The sequence below is a fragment of the Cynoglossus semilaevis genome, chromosome 5 (genome assembly GCF_000523025.1).
Source record: "Cynoglossus semilaevis isolate Cse_v1.0 chromosome 5, Cse_v1.0, whole genome shotgun sequence".
NCBI classification, from domain to species: domain Eukaryota; kingdom Metazoa; phylum Chordata; class Actinopteri; order Pleuronectiformes; family Cynoglossidae; genus Cynoglossus; species Cynoglossus semilaevis.
Window position 1 is genome coordinate 11,921,722 of NC_024311.1, and position 18,126 is coordinate 11,939,847.

The window sequence follows — 18,126 nt, forward strand, 5'->3', positions numbered from 1 at the left end:
CGACAAGCCCAGAGGATGGCGAAGAATGCGCCCCCCATGTTTGATCCACAAGATGCTTTTACACACACGTCAAGTGGACAGAGACACGCAAGAGTGAAATGCAGGAGTGATTCCTAACGGCTTCCTTTTTTTGGCAGCGGTGGGAGCTGTGAATATTCTTCGACCGGTGTCAGGTGTGATCTAGAGGACGATGCTAGAAACAGCCATGCTGATTGGTCAGTTTTTGACCACGAGACACCATAAGTGACCGGAGAATTTATTTTTAAAAAATCAGCCCTATCACCGCTAGTTTCTGCGTGTGAGAAAAGAGAACATACAAATTCATGTACAACACCAAACGGCTGCTCAGAGACCATTACTTAGCACCCCCAAGGGGGCACAAGACGCAATTGCATCTGTTACCACCGGATGTTGAAAAGTCCAAAACTCAGAAACACCAACAGTAACAGAATCTAGACTCAAACTGGGCTGAGCCCGAAACAGGAAACTCACCCAGAACAGGTAGAGCAGAAGACTGAGAGGGAGGAACACGAGATGAGAGCGCCACCTCCAGGACAGACATGTCCTGTCACACATCACAGGTCAAACGGTGACCATCAAACAGAGGAACAACCAAGAGGGAGAGAGATATATAACCAGGACACCAGGTGTGACGGGTGAGACTAATGAGCAGTGATGCACAGGTGAGCGTGGTGGAGCTAATTACCCAGGGAGAGGCAGACAGAGGGGCAGACAGAGGGGCAGACAGAGGGGCAGACGTCGTTCCTCCTACAGAATGTACAACATTGAAACAGGGCTTTTTTGTTTTATTCTTACTTTTTAAAAGGCCTCCAGAATGAAAAATAGGAACCATGTACTGACGCCAGCCACTCCTACACTGAAACCCCTCAGTGTTTGGATCGTCCAAGTCCGGAGTCAAAACAAGGTTGAAAGAGAGCAGAGATGATAAAGTCGGGGAGGACTCCACCCACAGGCCGGCCCAGCACAGATCTGATTCTGTTTACACAGCGGAGGCCGAACGTTCAGGGGGGAACACGCTCAGCATCACATGTAATTGCTGGTGATTCACCCTCTCTGACTTCAAAGACCAGGAGTGCTGCGGGTCAAAGGTCAAGGGCTCCCCTCTCGGCCAAATGCCCCCCAGTTTCCTGTTTTGTCTGGTTGTGTGAGTGTAAAAAGGGTTTTAAAAATGTTCTGTCAGAGTCGATGAGGCAAAAACACCTTCACGCTGGTTACTGGCTGCTGACAACTGACAACTGACTCCTGACAACTGACTGCTGACTACTGACAACTGACTCCTAACAACTGACTGCTGACTACTGACTACTAACAACTGACTACTGACTGCTGACAACTGACTCCTAACAACTGACTGCTGACAACTAACAACTAACTACTGACTCCTGACTACTGACTACTGACAACTGACTCCTGACAACTGACTGCTGACAACTAACAACTAACTACTGACTCCTGACTCCTGACTACTGACTACTGACTACTGACAACTGACTCCTGACTCCTGACTACTGACTACTGACAACTGACTACCAACTACTGACTAATAAATGAAAACTACAGTCAGGTACAAACTGAGTACACATAAGGGGTGGGGGCGTGGGGGTGTGGGGGTGGGGGGGGTTACGTGCAGTAAGTGGCCTCAGTGCTAAATTACACTGCAGCGTGGTCCCTCTCAGAGCCCAACATCTGGGATTGAGCCTGACAACTGGGTGCCGTGCTGCTCTAATTTTGGTTACTTTGTTTATAACCCTATAATAGAGACAGTAGAGGACCACAGGGCTGGAGTGAAGGAGGCAGGAGCAGCAGAGGCACTCATTTAGTCAACGCTTGTGGGGATGGTGCTGTCTGAGAGGAACGTCCAAAAAAAAAACAAAAAACGGAGAGAGCTGTAATTCCAGCGTGTACATGAGGAGACTTTGTAGTTCTCCGACTGTTTTATGTCTTTTTAACCAGATTCAGGATTTTGCAGTGGACTTGAAGAAGAACGCAGGTCGCAGCTTGTTGAGTTGAGCAAGGATTGGATGGAACAATAACGAGAAAAAGTGCAATTACACCGGGGGCAGATGTGAGCTCAGACAGCCCACTCACTCTCTTTGGAGTCTGAGCGGGAACGTAATCAGTGAATAGACATTTCCGACACTGGGATGGACCCTTTCAAGTCACTCAGTGACGCCCGAGGACGAGGCTACAGTCAGCGGATGCTAACGCAGACACAGCCGTGCACAGAGTGGCTGACATTTGTACAGTTTGAGGGGATTAAAGTGTCATCTGTGCATCAGTCTGTAAGCTCTGATATTAACCTGCTAATCTCAAATATTTGGGCTGTTTCCAGAGACTTTAGCACGAGACAGGATTGTGTCTGAAGTGTTGCAGGTGCTAACATCTACATACATATATACAGTACACTGTATATGTATACACACAAATCTATAAATACATATAGCCTATATGTACGTATATATTTATATTATATTCACACACACATATATACCCATATAAATAAACATATACATACATATATATAAATGACTCGTTTGTTTTAAAATGCAGTTTGTAGATTGTTGAAGCTTCTATGAGAATTTTGACTTTCGTGTCGAGATTCTATGAGAATTTTGACTTTCGTGTCGACAGAAACTGACAGTATTTTAAAAAACAATGTCACTTCAAACCAGAGAACTGAAAGAAAAAATGTTGGACACATTTATTAAGGCACCAATGTCATGACTTTCCTCCTTCTTCTGTTTTATGTTTAAAGAAATCTCAGGTCAAAAAGACACAGAAAAACACATAGGGAAGACGGAATATTTTTCTACTGAAAACATGCAACAGGTACTTTTATTTCCGCGATGTTCTCAGTCATTAAGACAAATCAGTGATATAGAAAATCTGAAAACAAAATACATTTTCAAAAAACAAAAAAATAAATCCTAAAAGAACTAATTTAAGTTCGGACTTGTTTGAAACCTTGTCTGTTCCTGGGTGTAACTGACAGGAAATCAACTGAGGGCAGAAATTGTGCAACACAAAAGCTCTTAAGTCTCTGCGTGAGGACCAATAATATTTGGACAGTGACATTATCTAAACAGGGAACATTTCTTTCTATAATTGATGCGGAAAATTGGATTAGAAGAGACGGCAGGAGGAAAACATGGGCCCACGGTATCAGAGGTGAACCTGACTCCTTTGAAACGTATTACAAAATCTCTTTCTGAATAACTTACAAGATCCTTTTTTTATCTGTATATTAGATTGTGTGTGTATAAAAAAATACTGCTCGGTCTGCTCCGCTCCGTCAGAACTTCCTCATTTGTCTGCGTTCCTGTCGTCTCTGCTTCTTCTCGTTCACTTCCTCTGGAGCTGTCGGGTTCTCTGCCATAAACCAGGGGCCCAAAAAGTTCACCCACAGCAGATGCAGGGCACGAGCCGGTGCCTGGTTATCACGCAGTCGGAAAATAATTAGAACAAGTAGGCAAAATGAAGATTTTTTTTTTTCATGGGGAAATCTCTAAAAGCTCTTACCAGCAGCCAGAGGTACCAGAAATAAGAAGAGATGGTGCTGAGAACTTGGACTATGGCTGTTAACAGGATGACGTCCTTCAGATGCCTGAAACCAGAAAAACCATATTAACGAAAAATCTTAAAGAAACTTTCACAAATCTCGTTCACTCACATTCATGTGTAACAAAATATATTTTAATTCTTTGTACTATTTCTTTTCTTAGGCTAGAGAATGCTTATTTTATCATGAAAATAATGAAAATATTGGAAATTTAAAAATGTCTATATATTGCAAAAATTCGCAATACAAAAATACATTTAAAATATTAAAAACCTGCGACGCACTCAGGGCGCAACAGAAGAACCGTGATACAGCGAGGGACGACGTGTATGTAAAATGTTAAAAAATGGCAGTTTCAAACTTATTTTGTAACTGCCAAAGATGTCACAATGATTTGGAGAAATTATTTCCGAAACTTACTCTGCCATTCCCTGCTCCATTTGCCAAAGATGTCACAATGAACAATTGTAAACTTACTCTGCCATTCCCTGCTCCATGTTCAGGTCTATTCCTCCATCCAGGAGACTCCCATCCTCAGCAAACGCCGGCTTGGCCATCGCAGACATGGAGCGGTAACTGCCAACATACACTGCTAGTGCACACACCAGCAGAAACTACAGAAGCCAGACCGAGGTATAGAGCCAAATAAGAAAGGAACGTCGGCGGGATGAATGACAGTGGATATGAGAATGTAAAGATTTGAAATGATATTGAATAAGAGCACACACCCATGTCCAAAATGTAGAAGAGCTGGAGAAAATTAAAAAATTCACGGCTGCATAAATGGCCTGTGGAGAGAAGAAATGCAATGAGAAAAGTTCAACATTCTGAGATTTTTCACCTAATGCTCAAGGGTCATACAGAAACGTCTTAAGGTTTTTTGTGACAGTAAGAATGATGTAATTAACAAAGTAAATTAGTTTGTTTGTACAAACACCTGTACCTGTTTCATTCAAAAATTTCAAACAATCAAATTTACTCCCCCTGGTGGTTTTGAAGGGATGTTTTTCATGAATTCATGGAAGCACCAAATAACTTCAAATATATTGAAGCTACATGTACTAATAAATGTTAAGATTTGATTTTTAACATTTAACGTGATGTGTGTGACTCAAATACTGAAGGAAAAGTGACAGAAACAGATTTACATTTGCTCCTAGGATGACCCTGGTGTAGAACTTCAGAGTTGCCTCATTGTCTTCATATATCTGCTTCTTTCCCTTCGTGCCGACTTTACCTTTGGGCTGTTGAGCAGAACACAGAGCACAGTTAGTGATATCGGATTCAAAATCACAAACTTTTGTGTTGCCTTATACTCATTACAGTCAAAAAACAATGACTGAGCCAAATTGTGTCATTTCTTATCAAAATAACCACAATGTTTTTATTAAGGAGGAAGAAAGAATTTACATAGTCACACATTTGATTTTACATTATATGCAGATGACACTTTTTTAGCCTTAGCCTTTTAAAACCCCACTTTAGCCAGAACAATTGGAACTACTTGTCAGGTGTTGCATTTGTTCTGTTTTAGTATAAGCTTCGACTTTTCTGACACTAATAGTTCTCCTCAGGACCAAAGTCCACTGTTGAAGAGTAGGTAGCTGTCGTCGCAGGTTTACTCTAAAGTACAAAATAAGACGTGGCTGAATTTAAGGAGGTACCAGCAGCTACATAATAACGGTTGGTATTTAGGCTTTGAATACACTGCTTTAAATGAATGTGTCAATCTCACTCACCGCCATTCGTCACTGTTTGCCGGTGCTGCTGCAGCTTCTGTCACATTTACTTGCCTCTTAACTAAAGCTGTTTCTACTCCTTCACTTTGTCGCTCTCTAGCTACCAAAATGTATTTTAATTCATTAATATCCCGCTCCTGGAACTGCAACGGTAAAACCGCCTTGTAAGTAACACCTCAGCACTACGGCTTGAGGCTGGAGCGCTGCACATCCGGTGCATAGGAATGACGCAATCAACCTGCGGCGGCACTCGATTCATATAAAATAAAGGAACGTTTCTAAAGATGTCTAAATGTTTTGTTTTAATACAGCCTCTGACAGACTAAAACATTCGAGTACGTTAATTCTAATTTTATGTAATTTATTTTATTCATTATTGACGAAGAAGACAATGACAGAAAAGAGTTTCTCTAAAATTATATACAGCAGAGGTGATGCGACATAAACGTGGGACAACTGTGCCCTCTAGTGGTCAGCTACCACACTTTATTAACAGCAACAGAGGCGGAGAGGGAATTCCCGGTGGAGTTTGACCTGTGTCGGCCACCGTAGTAAACACTGGCCGGACTCTACAGACAATAATGTGACTGTAACTGATGGCTTCAGTCCAACTTAGCTCCCTGTATCCTCTGGTCTCCTGCTGATTTAAGGCTAAATAAATGTTACGTTGGATATAAAAATTACAGTCTTAGTCTGTCAGATTGTGAATCATCATGGATTATTTGCTCCAGGTTAAAATAGGAGCTCTGTTCGGGCTGCTGATCCTGACGCTGCTTTTTGGATCCGTACCCGCCCGCGTCAAATGGTTCAGACGCACAAACGGAACAGGTCAGTAAATAATAAAGTATTAAATGAAATATTTATGGATACTGGATTTTATATATATACATATATGTATATATATTTATATATATTACCACGTTTCTAAATAAAATTTAATCCATGTTTCGTATAAATAAGGTCTGTATTCTAAATACAAATCAGTAGTTGCGACCAAAAAAAAAATAAAACACTCATAGTTTATTCCAACAAAACAAGGACGAAGTGTTAAGGATGAGATGAGTATATTAATGTTATTACTATGTTACAGTGTTTTGTAGATTAAACCAAAGAGCAGCATAAAAGTCATTTAATTTACGGAAGTTTGGCCGTTAGGTAGAAGAGTGTGGTTCCTACAGCAGATAGTCCCTGATCTTTGACTGAATCACGTTTTTAAACCAGATAAGTGTGTTGAGGTAATAAACACACTGAACGTATCAACTGTGACTTAAGAAACCACTGACGATGTGATAAAAGCTGCTGATATGAGAACACACTTAGAGTTGATAAAAGAGTGGTCTTCAGTCAGTAATCCCATTTACAGACAAGGACAGAACGAATAAAACACAGTGTTTGTTAATAGTCATGCGTTAATTAGGAAATATACTTCAGTTAACATACAGACACAAAATGACCAGAGTCACCTGATTCTGATGACTGAAGCCTGGAGCTTAACGACGTGTTAACACATGGTTAAAGCCGAGAAAGGTCGACCGTCCACATTGTTTTAAGTGGAAGTGAAAGTGTGTGTGTGGGGGAGGGTTTTTTTAATTTTTGCTTTTTCATATTCTCATGATGTACCACATAAACTTCCACTCATCAATTTTTTTTTTCAAATATGACTTTTTCAGCACCTTTCAAAGAATAATATAAGTTATAGTTATTAACTTACTAAAAATGTTTTATTATTTATTTGCAGAGGCCCATCGCACAGTTTTAAGTCTCATCAGCTGCTTTGCTGGTGGAGTTTTCCTGGCAGCATGTCTGCTGGACATCATTCCAGATTACCTGTCGGACATCAGTACAGAACTGGCCGCTCGGAAAGTGGAGGTTCGTCAGTGTTTGGACATGTTCTGTCAATGTCAGCTGTGATCTCTTGATTTTGATTGATTTAGAGTTTTGGGGAAAAAAAGCTCAATTCATAATCTGTAGTTTTTGACACGACGAACTGAACATAAAAAGTATTTCTTTTGTGTCTGGGTCTGAAACAGACCAGCTTCCCTCTTCCAGAGTTCATCATGGCTGCCGGCTTCTTCACTGTCCTCATACTGGAGAAGATGGTCCTGACCTGTCAGGGGGGAGGAGGGGTTCAGGAGGAGAGAGCCCCTCTGTTACAGGAGAACAGAAATGGACATGGACATGGACATGGACACGGTGCAAGCAGTGATCTGGAGAGCAGCGGTCACCACGTCCATGTGGACTTCCAGGCTCACTCTCCTTTCCGCTCCTTCATACTCTTCATCTCTCTCTCGCTTCACTCAGTCTTTGAGGGCCTGGCTATCGGCCTACAGAACACAGACTCAAAGGTTGGTCCAGAAAAGGCTCCACAAAACATCTGAAAACATCTGGAGCTTTTGTAGATTAGAACTGTCTCTGCTACATGAACTCAGGAACTAGAACAGAAACAGTGTAAAAAAAACACATCACCAAACATCACAAGTCATTACAAATGAACGAGAAGTGAAACTGCAGCGACACTGACTTCAACTCACTCAGCTCCTAATTCCTCAAAATGTCAAAAAGATATTTAAAAATACATATGTAAGATACAATTTTATGTACAAGCATTTTAAAATTAAAAAACCTGCAGTGTGCCCAAGTGACCACCAGGCTGCACATATATATCATCAGGAAAAACAACATGGCACACCACTAAACAAAAATCCCACAAAAAGTATTTGTTATAAAATATATTAATATTCTAGTTTAAATTAACTAAAAAATGTACTCCTGTTTAGTTGAAGACAACGCTGATATACTGGCAGGACAGTATACAAGCAACAGCTCTGATTACCTTTTTAGTTTAAATAAACATCAACGGCTCTGATTACCTTTTTAGTTTAAATAACCATCTGCTGCCACCTAGCGGAAGAGGAATTAATTGTGCCACACCTAATGATCTCAGCACAGTGGTTGAGAATCACTGGTCTAAGAGGACGTAGTACAAATTTCAATATTGCAGAACCGATTCAGGAAGTGACATCATACATTGGTTTAACACTTTACTGCATTACTCACTAGAATATTACCCATAAAACATCTGTGTGTCGTCCAGGTGTTGGAGATCTGCATCGCTATCCTGGTCCACAAATGCATCATCGTCTTCAGCCTGTCGGTGAAGCTGGTCCAGAGCGCTGTTCGTCCAGCGTGGGTGGCCGCATACATCGGACTCTTCGCTCTAATGTCGCCGCTCGGCATCGCCATCGGCATCGGCGTCATGGAGGCCCAGCTAGCAGCCGGAGCGCTGATCCAGGCTGTCCTGGAGGGACTCGCCGCGGGGACCTTCATCTACATCACCTTCCTGGAGATCCTTCCACATGAGCTCAACTCCCCGGAGAAGCAGCTGTTCAAGGTGCTCTTCATCCTGCTGGGCTTCAGCATCATGGCAGCGCTGACGTTTTTGGGATGAGGTCTTTCTGCCGTCGGAGTCCTGGTGCCTCTGACTGCAGCTACTACAAGTTTGTAGGTGATTTTTCTACTGAAAGACTACTTTGGTTTTTGAGAGAAAGTGGATTTTTTTTTAGCCAAATCACAGGCCAAAGACAGAGTTCCTCTTCTATAAGAAACAAGTAAATGCAAAAAAAAAACAGGGATTTCCGAGCGATATTATCAGCCGATATTAGCTTAATTATGTAATATTGGTTAGTTATGTGTACTCTCCCTTTAACCCAAAGGGCTTCATATATCGGTATCGATTAATATCGAAATTGGACAATATCAGCTGATTGGATATCGGCAAAAAGTTAATATCGGACATCCCTGGTTTTTACTAACACTGGATAAACTTCTGTTTACAAGCATGAAGGCAGCATGAAAGTGAATGTGAATTTATTATCATCCCAACACTCCTCAGAGGAGAAACCTGACTGATATTTAAAAATGTCAATGGTTTTTTAGTCAAACTCTTTGAGCTCCTCCCTCCGTGGAGTCAAACAATCAACCCTCACCCTCAGCTGCACAAACACAAACACACTCCACACCTACGTGTACCCACGCACATGCATTAACACAAATAAACATCCACTTCCATTGGATTATGGATGGAATATTATTGCTTGAGATTTCAAGTCGCAAAAATGAACGAAATAGTATTTTAAATTTCTGTGAAAACACTGACGAACAACACCAGACAACTCCATCAGTTCAGTCTCTGATTGGTTGCCGGTCTAGATGTTGTCTCACACCTGCCTTTGGTTTTCCCTCGTTTGCTCCCGCCCTTAAAATGCTCTCTGGCACCCCCTAGTGAAGGCAGGCATCACACTTAGGAAACAAGAAAAATAGGTATATAGGACTGGACAGTGGTCCCCAACCCTAATGTACCGAGGTCGGCTGGTACTGAGCCGATCACTGAAGGATCATGAAGGATTGTTAAAAAAATTTCAAAATAAAACGTCTTTTAGCCTTTATTCTGTTACAAATAGCCTTTATTCTGTTTGTATCAGAGGCTGAACGACATCATTTGGTAAAATTTGTATCGGAGGCTGAACGACATCATTTGGTAAAATTGCCAAAATGCCTTTAAATGAAGAAAGCACATGAAAATAACTGGATTCTCTTGAATCATTTTTATTCGGCTCGTTAGCAAGTGACCCAGGGATCGGTACTGATTTTCTGTGGGCCACGTGACTTTTTGTTCTTTTAACTACTGGTACCATGACGATCTTTGCACAGGTTTTGATTTCTCTCTACTTTTATTTTAAGTCCGACACTGAGGCAGTTTATAACTGTTTATTCCTTTTCTTTTTCTGAGGAAAGATTTAATGTAAATAGACACTGGACGTGCAACAAACCTGTGGTCTCACTGTTGCCACAGACCCACGGGAACTCTGTGACTACAGCGTTTGAACCTGCTTTAATGTGCGTACGCTCCATTTTTATGTGTATTTTCCAGTTTCATCACTGTCGTGTGTTATGTTTTCAACTAGGGGTGGCTCGATCCGATACTCTGGATCAGTATCGGTCCAATATTGAAAAAAGAAACAACTGTAAACTTAACCATGCACAATATGCAGTAAACAAGGACGTTATCGGGTTGATATTGTTATCGGCAGATACTCCAAGCTGCAGTATCTGTATCAGTATCGGACATGAAACAATGGTATCGAGCCAACTCTATTTACAACTACCAGGAAAAACACTCAGCGTAGATGGACGTGGGTTTTTCCTGACTGAAACACTGGTCTGGTCTTCAGTTACATTTAAAAATGTATTTCTTTGTATGTATTGTTTTGTATTTGACTTGTTCCAAAGCTTAAGTGTGGATACTTTTTGCCAATTCACCAGGAGGTTCACAAACACAGCAATCAGTCAGAGGTTAGGGCAGGCAAAGGCAAACTATGGCCCGGGGGCCGGATGCAGCCCATTTGGCCTTTTAATCCGGCCCACCAAATTATGTTATTAATTTATACTAGCGTTGTACAAATTTTAGGACCTATTGTGGAGTCAAAAAAATGGCCCACGCCTGGGTTAGGGACTCAAATGCCACTCTTTCTCTAGGTCAGGGATTATCAACTAGTGGTCTGCGGGCCAAAACTGGCCCGCCGAGCCATCCAATCCAGCCCGCTGTTTATTCTTTTATTTTTCCCGACAGACTTCCGGGACATACAGTCAACAGTTCCAGCCACTGTTCATTAACACTGTTGTTGTGTTGCCTTACGTACGATCAGCTTTTCTCACATGGCCTGGTGTGAATTTGTGTGAATATAAACTAAAACATAAACGTCCTGCCCCTTTAGTCTGAGGAGTGACTCTTCAAACCAACCATCATCTGACTGTCTATGTGTGCATCACATGGTGAACGCTGCTATTTACATTACGTTGACCTTTGGCCTAGTTTAGTCCGGTCTCCATACAGTCTTTGTTTCCTCCAACGGGATTAAACTGTGTTTTTTGAAGTAAGACAAAAACTGCTGTTGTAAACGTCTCGCTAAAGTTTGAGGAAAGAAATTTGAAATTTCAGTGTAAAGATGACGATCAGGTTTGAAGAATTAGAATCTTGATATTTATGTTTTTATATATATGGCAGCCTGGTTTTTTCTATTGTACAATAGAACAAATCTGCATTATTGCAGTTTTTTTCCTTCATTTTACCTCGACATAAAGTACTGTGTTTAAATCATAAGTATTTTTTAACACTGCAAAAACACCAACTAACAACAATGTTTTCAGACCTGTTATATTGTGATTTACAATTGTGCACAAATAAAATATTTTCTGCTGAGGATAAGAGTGACATCATCGACGTAGGGTGTATTATTTGACATATATACAGTATGTTTCCTGTAGTAAGAATTCATTTATTCACTTTTTAACTCATAACAAATGTGTTTTGTGAGCGACCAGTTCCTGTGACTATTTTTATTTAAACCTGTGACTGTGCCTTGTGCTAATTTAAAATGAACTTAGTTCATAAATGTATTGACGTTACGCTTTAACTTTTAAATTACAGTAATTACAGAATGAAGTCTTGATCACTGAAAACATTTCAACATGGCACTGTAACAATAAATAAATAAACACTGATTTCCTTCACAGGTTGGTCGGTTTTGTTTTTATTCCACATAATTATCTGTCAGGGTGAGACGTCGGAAACGATTCGATGACTGACAGGAGTTGGGAAGAGGAGGGCGCTATTGTTGTTGTTGAATGGCATAACTGCCCAAAATTCTTTATATAATCCCCTTTGGAAACAGAATTCCAGACAGGAGAACGCCTCCATAGCTGGGTCAAACGTAATTCATGGCATTGTTAACCCCTGCTTGTGTCCGCTGGGATACAGGACGGCACTCATTAGCATCCGCTAATGAGGGGAGCCGATAAAAAAAAGGACAATAACACCGTACAGTAGGTCCGTCAACTCTGAATCACAGAGGCCTCAGTGTGGGAGAGGGGGGAGGAAGACGAGGGAGGAAGAGGAGGGAGAGGGAGACCCACGACAGACACTTCCTCTGTTAGCCAACAGCTCATTAACCTTTTTCACTGCTCCGTCCTGTCAACGCGATGTTTTTATAGGTCTTTGACAACAATGTCACGATTAAATCATCGCAAATAATTTATAACCTGCACCTCAAATAAACCTGAGTCTGTCATGACGTTTGGAAAGAATACGAGTCCCACACGACTCTCCCGCCAGTGGGTTTATGTCAGCTATGGCTGGTCAAATGGGTTACACCGATGCCAACTAATGGGAGCGGGTCAGTTTTGGCCCGCGAGCCATATGTTTGAGAACCCGGGTCTAAACCAAAGGAAAACATCGTGGGCTGAAACTATCATCCTGAAACTAAAATCAACTGCTGTGGTGGGATATATTCATGTTCTTTATGGTACGTGGCTCGACCTCCTTTGAGTCAGTACCGCCCGTGGTGTTTGATACCGTTCAGTCATGGGTCAGTAATCCATAATCTGGGAACCAAAACAAGTGGTTCCATCCGAGGTCTGTTCCACTGAAAGTCAGGAGAGGAATGTCTAACGTAGGGCTGAGTTTGAATTCCCAGGTGGCCTTTGATCACCTCATGTGATATTTTCCACAGTTCAAACCTATATTTCACGTCACATCTGCTGGGTCTAATATAACACTTTGCCTAATGTGGATTATAAGAGTCATTGTTAATCCTCCGTGTCAATCTAATCCTGGAGTGAGTGACGTTTTCACTCACTCCTCCCCTTCAACTCCTACTTCTCCTCCGGCCGACTCCTCTGCCACTCTGGTCCTGTCATCTCATCTGCTGCAAGTAAGAACACTGAGCTTTTTCATTTCAATAACCTAATATACTAAACCGGTGTAAATCTACTGCGTCAGTACTACTAATTAATTAGTAATAAAACAATCTGGTAGAATTAAGTTCATTGTCATTTTAAATCTTCATCTTAAATATGCTGTTCTCTTTTATATATTTTTGCAAGAAAATTGACATTTTTTTAAATTAATTGTTTAATTTTTTGCCATTTTTTAAATTTTGCAATGCACTAAAATACCTTAGCAATAGTGAATTTGTTTCTTGTGTTAAAAGTCGGATGAACGCTGCTAACTTGTTTGATAATATATTTTGAAAAAAAAAAAAAAAACAAAAAACATAATAATCTCAAAAGCAGTTTTAAAGTAGGCAACTGGATTGGATGACTGAGAATATCCACAAATTCTTTAAGCATTTTTTAAGAAACAACCTGAACAAATTCTTTTTTTTTTGTCTGTTTTTTTTATGCATTTTACTTTTACACATAGTCCACTAAGGTTATTTGAGCCACTTTAAAAAACAAAACTAGTGCAAGAAAATAATTTTCTCTAAAGAAAATAAACAGTAAATCACATTTTTTTCTCACACAGAAAAGTGAAGCTGCCGAGAGACTGCAACCATGGCTGCTGTAAGTTTAACACCTACAACAAGAGAAAAAAAAATCTTTGGTCAAGTATGAAGTAAAACTCATAGGGTTACATGTAATGTCTGGGGAAAAGTCTAGAAGATGGGACTTGGAGAAAGGAGAATTCTTTATCAACTCTTTTCTCTCATCATCTTTGCTACAGACTGGAACGTTCCGTATGGTCTCAGAGGAGGAGCAGGCCATGCGCTCCAAACTGGAGCATTTGACAGTGAAGGACCACGGGCCAGTGTTTGGACCATGCCACAAACTGCCCTGCCATACTGTGCAAAAGGTGAGAAAAAAAAACTACAGATAAATGATTTGCTCATGAATCCGTCCATTTTTTGTGTGTTTTTAAATGACACTTTGTCTTTAATGTATCCTAAAGGCTAAGGATGAACTGAACGAGACTGAGGAGAGTCGGGCGTCGTCACTGAAGGACCTGCGGACCATGATGAAGGAGAAGGCAGCGGAGGGAGACGACCTGGACAAACTGACGCTGGAACGTTTCAGGGACAAACCTGACGCTTTACTGTTGAGATTCCTCAGGGCCAGAAAGTTTGACGTCACCAGAGCGCATGAGCTCATGAGAGGTGAGTAAAGACGGAGAAGACCGCCGTTTAGCCTCAGCAATGCTAATCAAGCTAGCTAGCTTACATAGAGTAAGCTAAAAGTATAGCTTAACCCAAGGTTAGCCTTTCTTGGAAAATATTTGCCACCTAGGCGCACCCAAGGTTAGCCTTTTTTGGAAAATATTTGCCACCTAGGCGCAAAATTTTAGCTTCCATGTTAAAGCTACATTTTAGCCTTTGTTTCAAGTTACATTTAAGGTTATTTTACTTCTTTTGTAAAATTAGATTTGTTTCTGAAAAAAATGTTGGTTATTTTTAACTAATTTTAAGCTTTTTTTTCTCGCCGTTTTTGTCATTCTTTATCATCAAAAGTGATTTCGTTTTAATTATTAATCCAATATGTTTTCAAATTAATACATTTTAACAACCAATTTCCATGAAGTACCAACAAGAAATAAGATATCTGCATAAATGTTACCATTTCCTCGTGTAATTAAGCGTGTGATCTTGTTTGTTATGCATGAATACTGTCCATCAGGGAGACAGGGAGGCATGAACTCATTAGCCGGGGCTTTGAAGCACTTCTGAGATTGCGGAGACAGAGGGGCTCTTTGTGTACAAATGGGACAGCAATTGCATTAATACACACACGGCTGCCTGGGATTTTATATAGAGCAAAGTGTTCTTGATGAGAAAGTGGGCGACAAAATGAAAAAGCTGATTTAATTCAAATTTATGAAATTAAATGAAAAAAACAACTCTTGGTGTTGGTTTTAATAGGATGACGTCACGGGTCTCTTTTAATACATTGTGCAGTGATTCAGATATCTGCGGTTGATCTACAGTTACAGTTGTTTAACTTCGGTCCCCATAAACCACGGTCAGCGATGTAGTCCCCACAAACCCTTTTAATCAGTTTGTGTGTGTGCACACACTCCTTTCTTAACTGCAAACAGAAATTATCACAAGCTACGAACAGTCATCTAGAATGTTCTCTATGTCTTTTTGTCCGTTGGTAAATTAAAAAAAAGTCTCGAATAACTTTTCTCCAAAACTGCTAACGTTTGGACAATTAGCATCTGCCAAATCTGTGATTTTAAATGTACGTTTTCCCAATGAACGCTATTTTTTTCTACCAAAATAAATATAACGTTTTACAACATGTACGATTCTTTTATTCATTCATTATCTTAATAATGCGTGTGTATGATGTTTTAGGTTACGTGCGATTCAGGAAGGATTATCCTGAGCTGTTTGAGAACATGACACCCGCGGCGGTCCGCAGCACCATCGAGGCGGGATACCCTGTGGTTCTGCCCAGTAGAGACAAGTACGGACGTGCGGTCCTGCTCTTCAACATCGAGAACTGGGATCTGGAGGAGATTACATTTGATGAGGTACTGAAAAAAGCCTCACGTGTGGGTAAATATTTGAACTTTTTTAGCAAACGTATGCCACTGTGACCATGGTGAACATATCTGAAAGGAGCCTGACACAGTTTTTCTTCAGTCCTGGTTGACAAATGACTCCAGTGTAGACATAACTTTGTTCGGGATTCTTTAGACCACATTTTTTTCTCTAACTTTTGAGCAAACTCGGGCTAACATTTCATTTTTGGGGCTGATGGTTTGGACAGGGTTAGGGTTAAAGGTTTGTGTTAGGGATAGACCAGAGTGTTTAATACAGTGGTCCCTCTTCTATCGCGATAGTTGCGTTCCAAGACCAATGGGAAAAAAATCGCGAAGTAGAGGCAAGATAGTAATTATATGATTTACGTACAGTATATATTTACCCTTTATGAACCTCCCCAGACTGTTATCAACAGTCGAACAACAACAACAGTGCCCTCCTGTGTCCAACTAAGGTCATTACCCAGTCATTAATGTTCTGAGATTGTATTTAAAACAATCCAGAAAGGAGAACGGCGATATAGAGATGGACCACTGTACTGTGTTACTTTCTTTCTGTATCTTCACGGTCCTTCGTGGTTCTGTGTGTGTGACAGATTCTGAGAGCATACTGCGTGATCTTGGAGAAGTTACTGGAGAATGAGGAGACCCAGATCAATGGATTTGTCCTGATTGAGAATTTCAAAGGCTTCACCATGCAGCACGCCTCGGGAATTAAACCTGCTGAGCTGAAGAAAATGGTGGACATGCTGCAGGTCAGGGTTTTTTCCATTTTACGGTTGTTGAGTTTGGTTTGACCACGGCTTCTGTCGTATGTTACTTAATTCTCCGCAGCAACGGCTAGGGACCATACCAGGTGATCAAGATATGAACTTTGACACAACATGAGTCAATATCATTATCTTTTAAACAGGGGGTCTCAAACTCCACAGCTGACACCGTCATTTTGTATTCAATGTTTAATTCAGCTGCAATCAATCTTTGTATTAGTTCTTAAAGGGGTTTTATAATTACAAAATAATAATAATAATTTTTTAATAACATCAGGAGAAAATATAATTATTGACGGGCCAGATTTGGGTGGGGTTCACGGGCTAGAAGTGGTCCCCAAGCCAGGGATTTGACACCCCAGCATTGAACCAAATCTTTTTTCTTGTGAGGAAAGCTGTTCTTACTTTAACGGATGTTGTCCTGAGCCTTACAGTGACAGGGAGGTTTGGTCAAAGGTTCAAGTCCGGCATCAACTGATGATGTTTCTGTTTTGTATGATTTACGGTCAGATTAACTAGACCTACAGGCCAAATGTTCTTGCAGTAAACATGTTATTAATCACATCCTCTCCAGGACTCCTTCCCAGCCCGCTTCAAAGCAGTCCATGTTACCCATCAGCCCTGGTACTTCACCACTACATACAACGTGGTTAAACCCTTTATGAAGAGCAAACTCCTGGAGAGGGTACGCACCGCTGATCAATCCTAACGTCTACTTCCTGTTGATTCCCTCACTTCTAACGGAGCTGTTTTTTCCCCGCAGGTCTTTGTTCACGGCGATGAGCTGGACGGCTACATTAAAGAGTTTGACGCAGACATCCTTCCAGCGGATTTTGATGGAAAAGCCTCCGTGTCTGACTGCAAGGCCATCGCCGCCAAGCTTTTCGGCTCTGAGGACACCGCCCTCTGAAGGAACAGAGCCACGGGTTTTATCTTCCACATTACTTTTTTGTGTCCAGATTTTGAAATAGGATAGAGTTAGGATTTGGGGAAAATATATTGTTGGAGTCAGTGATACGACGATGCCTTTATAAAGCACACTAGGTTAGACTGACTTTGGATCCCATCACTAATAAAGTAAACAAAAGTTGCAATGCAACATCAACAAGTTCCTCACAGACACCACTGTCAGAATTTGAAAATGTAACGGCAAATTAAGAGCTGTGTGAGACGAGTCCAGACACTTGACCACAGCAAACATTTCTGCTTTGGTCAGTAAACGCATCTTTCATTTGTCTGATAATCCACCGTGGTGTTTCCGTAGCTGTGCTGTGCGTTGGATCATGGACTTTTCAATAAAAACTTTATCTGTGTTTCTGTTGTTGAGTCGAGTGGTTACTAACCTGTAACCGACTCTTCATCAACTTCATTCAAATCCTTCATTCAAATCAACATTAGTGTCAACATCTGTATTCAAACAGTTGCTAAAAGAGCAGCAACGACTGCAAAGAAACCTGATCCTAGTCCTGGTCCACGGGTCAGGACTGATTATTACATCATTACAGTTGTTATAAAGAATGTGTCAAAGTCAAGGCCTGCGGGCCAAATTTGGTCCACCTCATCATTTTAAGTGATCAAAGATTCAACTTCACCTCAGGATCAAACAGAGTCACATTTCTATTTGTATTAGGAAAATAATTTATTTTAGAACACAATAAC

At 40.9% G+C, this 18,126-nt stretch overlaps 3 protein-coding genes and 1 long non-coding RNA gene across 4 annotated transcripts in view; 2 read left to right on the forward strand and 2 right to left on the reverse strand.

Annotated features, from left to right (window-relative positions):
- LOC112487039 (uncharacterized) overlaps window positions 1–691 on the reverse strand; it is a 3,391-nt gene extending 2,700 nt beyond the window's left edge. The window contains exon 1 of the long non-coding RNA XR_003049746.1: window positions 493–691. This is a non-coding gene — a long non-coding RNA (uncharacterized LOC112487039). The remainder of the gene's footprint in view (window positions 1–492) is intronic.
- A 2,007-nt stretch (window positions 692–2,698) lies between these two features.
- tmem208 (transmembrane protein 208) lies at window positions 2,699–5,512 on the reverse strand. The gene is made up of 6 exons (XM_008310509.3): window positions 5,320–5,512; window positions 4,729–4,824; window positions 4,309–4,368; window positions 4,058–4,194; window positions 3,541–3,625; window positions 2,699–3,451 (listed from the first exon to the last, which is right to left on the reverse strand). The coding sequence occupies exons 1-6, from the start codon at window positions 5,323–5,325 to the stop codon at window positions 3,314–3,316; spliced, it is 522 nt and encodes a 173-aa protein (XP_008308731.1). The 5' UTR covers window positions 5,326–5,512; the 3' UTR covers window positions 2,699–3,313.
- A 154-nt stretch (window positions 5,513–5,666) lies between these two features.
- slc39a1 (solute carrier family 39 member 1) lies at window positions 5,667–8,945 on the forward strand. Its single transcript, XM_008310510.3, has 4 exons — window positions 5,667–6,147; window positions 7,058–7,188; window positions 7,350–7,664; window positions 8,414–8,945. The coding sequence occupies exons 1-4, from the start codon at window positions 6,033–6,035 to the stop codon at window positions 8,765–8,767; spliced, it is 915 nt and encodes a 304-aa protein (XP_008308732.1). The 5' UTR covers window positions 5,667–6,032; the 3' UTR covers window positions 8,768–8,945.
- Window positions 8,946–13,067: 4,122 nt separating this feature from the next.
- On the forward strand, window positions 13,068–17,823 carry rlbp1a (retinaldehyde binding protein 1a). Its single transcript, XM_008310511.2, has 8 exons — window positions 13,068–13,088; window positions 13,682–13,719; window positions 13,880–14,008; window positions 14,105–14,309; window positions 15,507–15,685; window positions 16,294–16,452; window positions 17,042–17,152; window positions 17,231–17,823. Exons 2-8 carry the CDS (start codon window positions 13,711–13,713, stop codon window positions 17,375–17,377), a joined length of 939 nt encoding a protein of 312 aa, XP_008308733.1. The 5' UTR covers window positions 13,068–13,088; window positions 13,682–13,710; the 3' UTR covers window positions 17,378–17,823.
- Window positions 17,824–18,126: the final 303 nt, after the last annotated feature.

What these genes read in the sequence shown, in the direction of transcription:
- tmem208 (XM_008310509.3), bottom strand. An exon ending in CTTCTACATTTTGGACATGG is followed by an intron (nt 4,195 to 4,308) that starts GTGTGTGCTCTT and finishes TGGCTTCTGTAG; the next exon opens with TTTCTGCTGGTGTGTGCACT. An exon ending in ATGGAGCAGGGAATGGCAGA is followed by an intron (nt 3,626 to 4,057) that starts GTAAGTTTACAA and finishes TTCTGGTTTCAG; the next exon opens with GCATCTGAAGGACGTCATCC.
- slc39a1 (XM_008310510.3), top strand. Translation starts at nt 6,033, where the DNA reads ATGGATTATTTGCTCCAGGTTAAAATAGGAGCTCTGTTCGGGCTGCTG. An exon ending in CAGACGCACAAACGGAACAG is followed by an intron (nt 6,148 to 7,057) that starts GTCAGTAAATAA and finishes ATTTATTTGCAG; the next exon opens with AGGCCCATCGCACAGTTTTA. An exon ending in TACAGAACACAGACTCAAAG is followed by an intron (nt 7,665 to 8,413) that starts GTTGGTCCAGAA and finishes TGTGTCGTCCAG; the next exon opens with GTGTTGGAGATCTGCATCGC.
- rlbp1a (XM_008310511.2), top strand. An exon ending in AAATGGTGGACATGCTGCAG is followed by an intron (nt 16,453 to 17,041) that starts GTCAGGGTTTTT and finishes CATCCTCTCCAG; the next exon opens with GACTCCTTCCCAGCCCGCTT. An exon ending in AGAGCAAACTCCTGGAGAGG is followed by an intron (nt 17,153 to 17,230) that starts GTACGCACCGCT and finishes TTTTCCCCGCAG; the next exon opens with GTCTTTGTTCACGGCGATGA.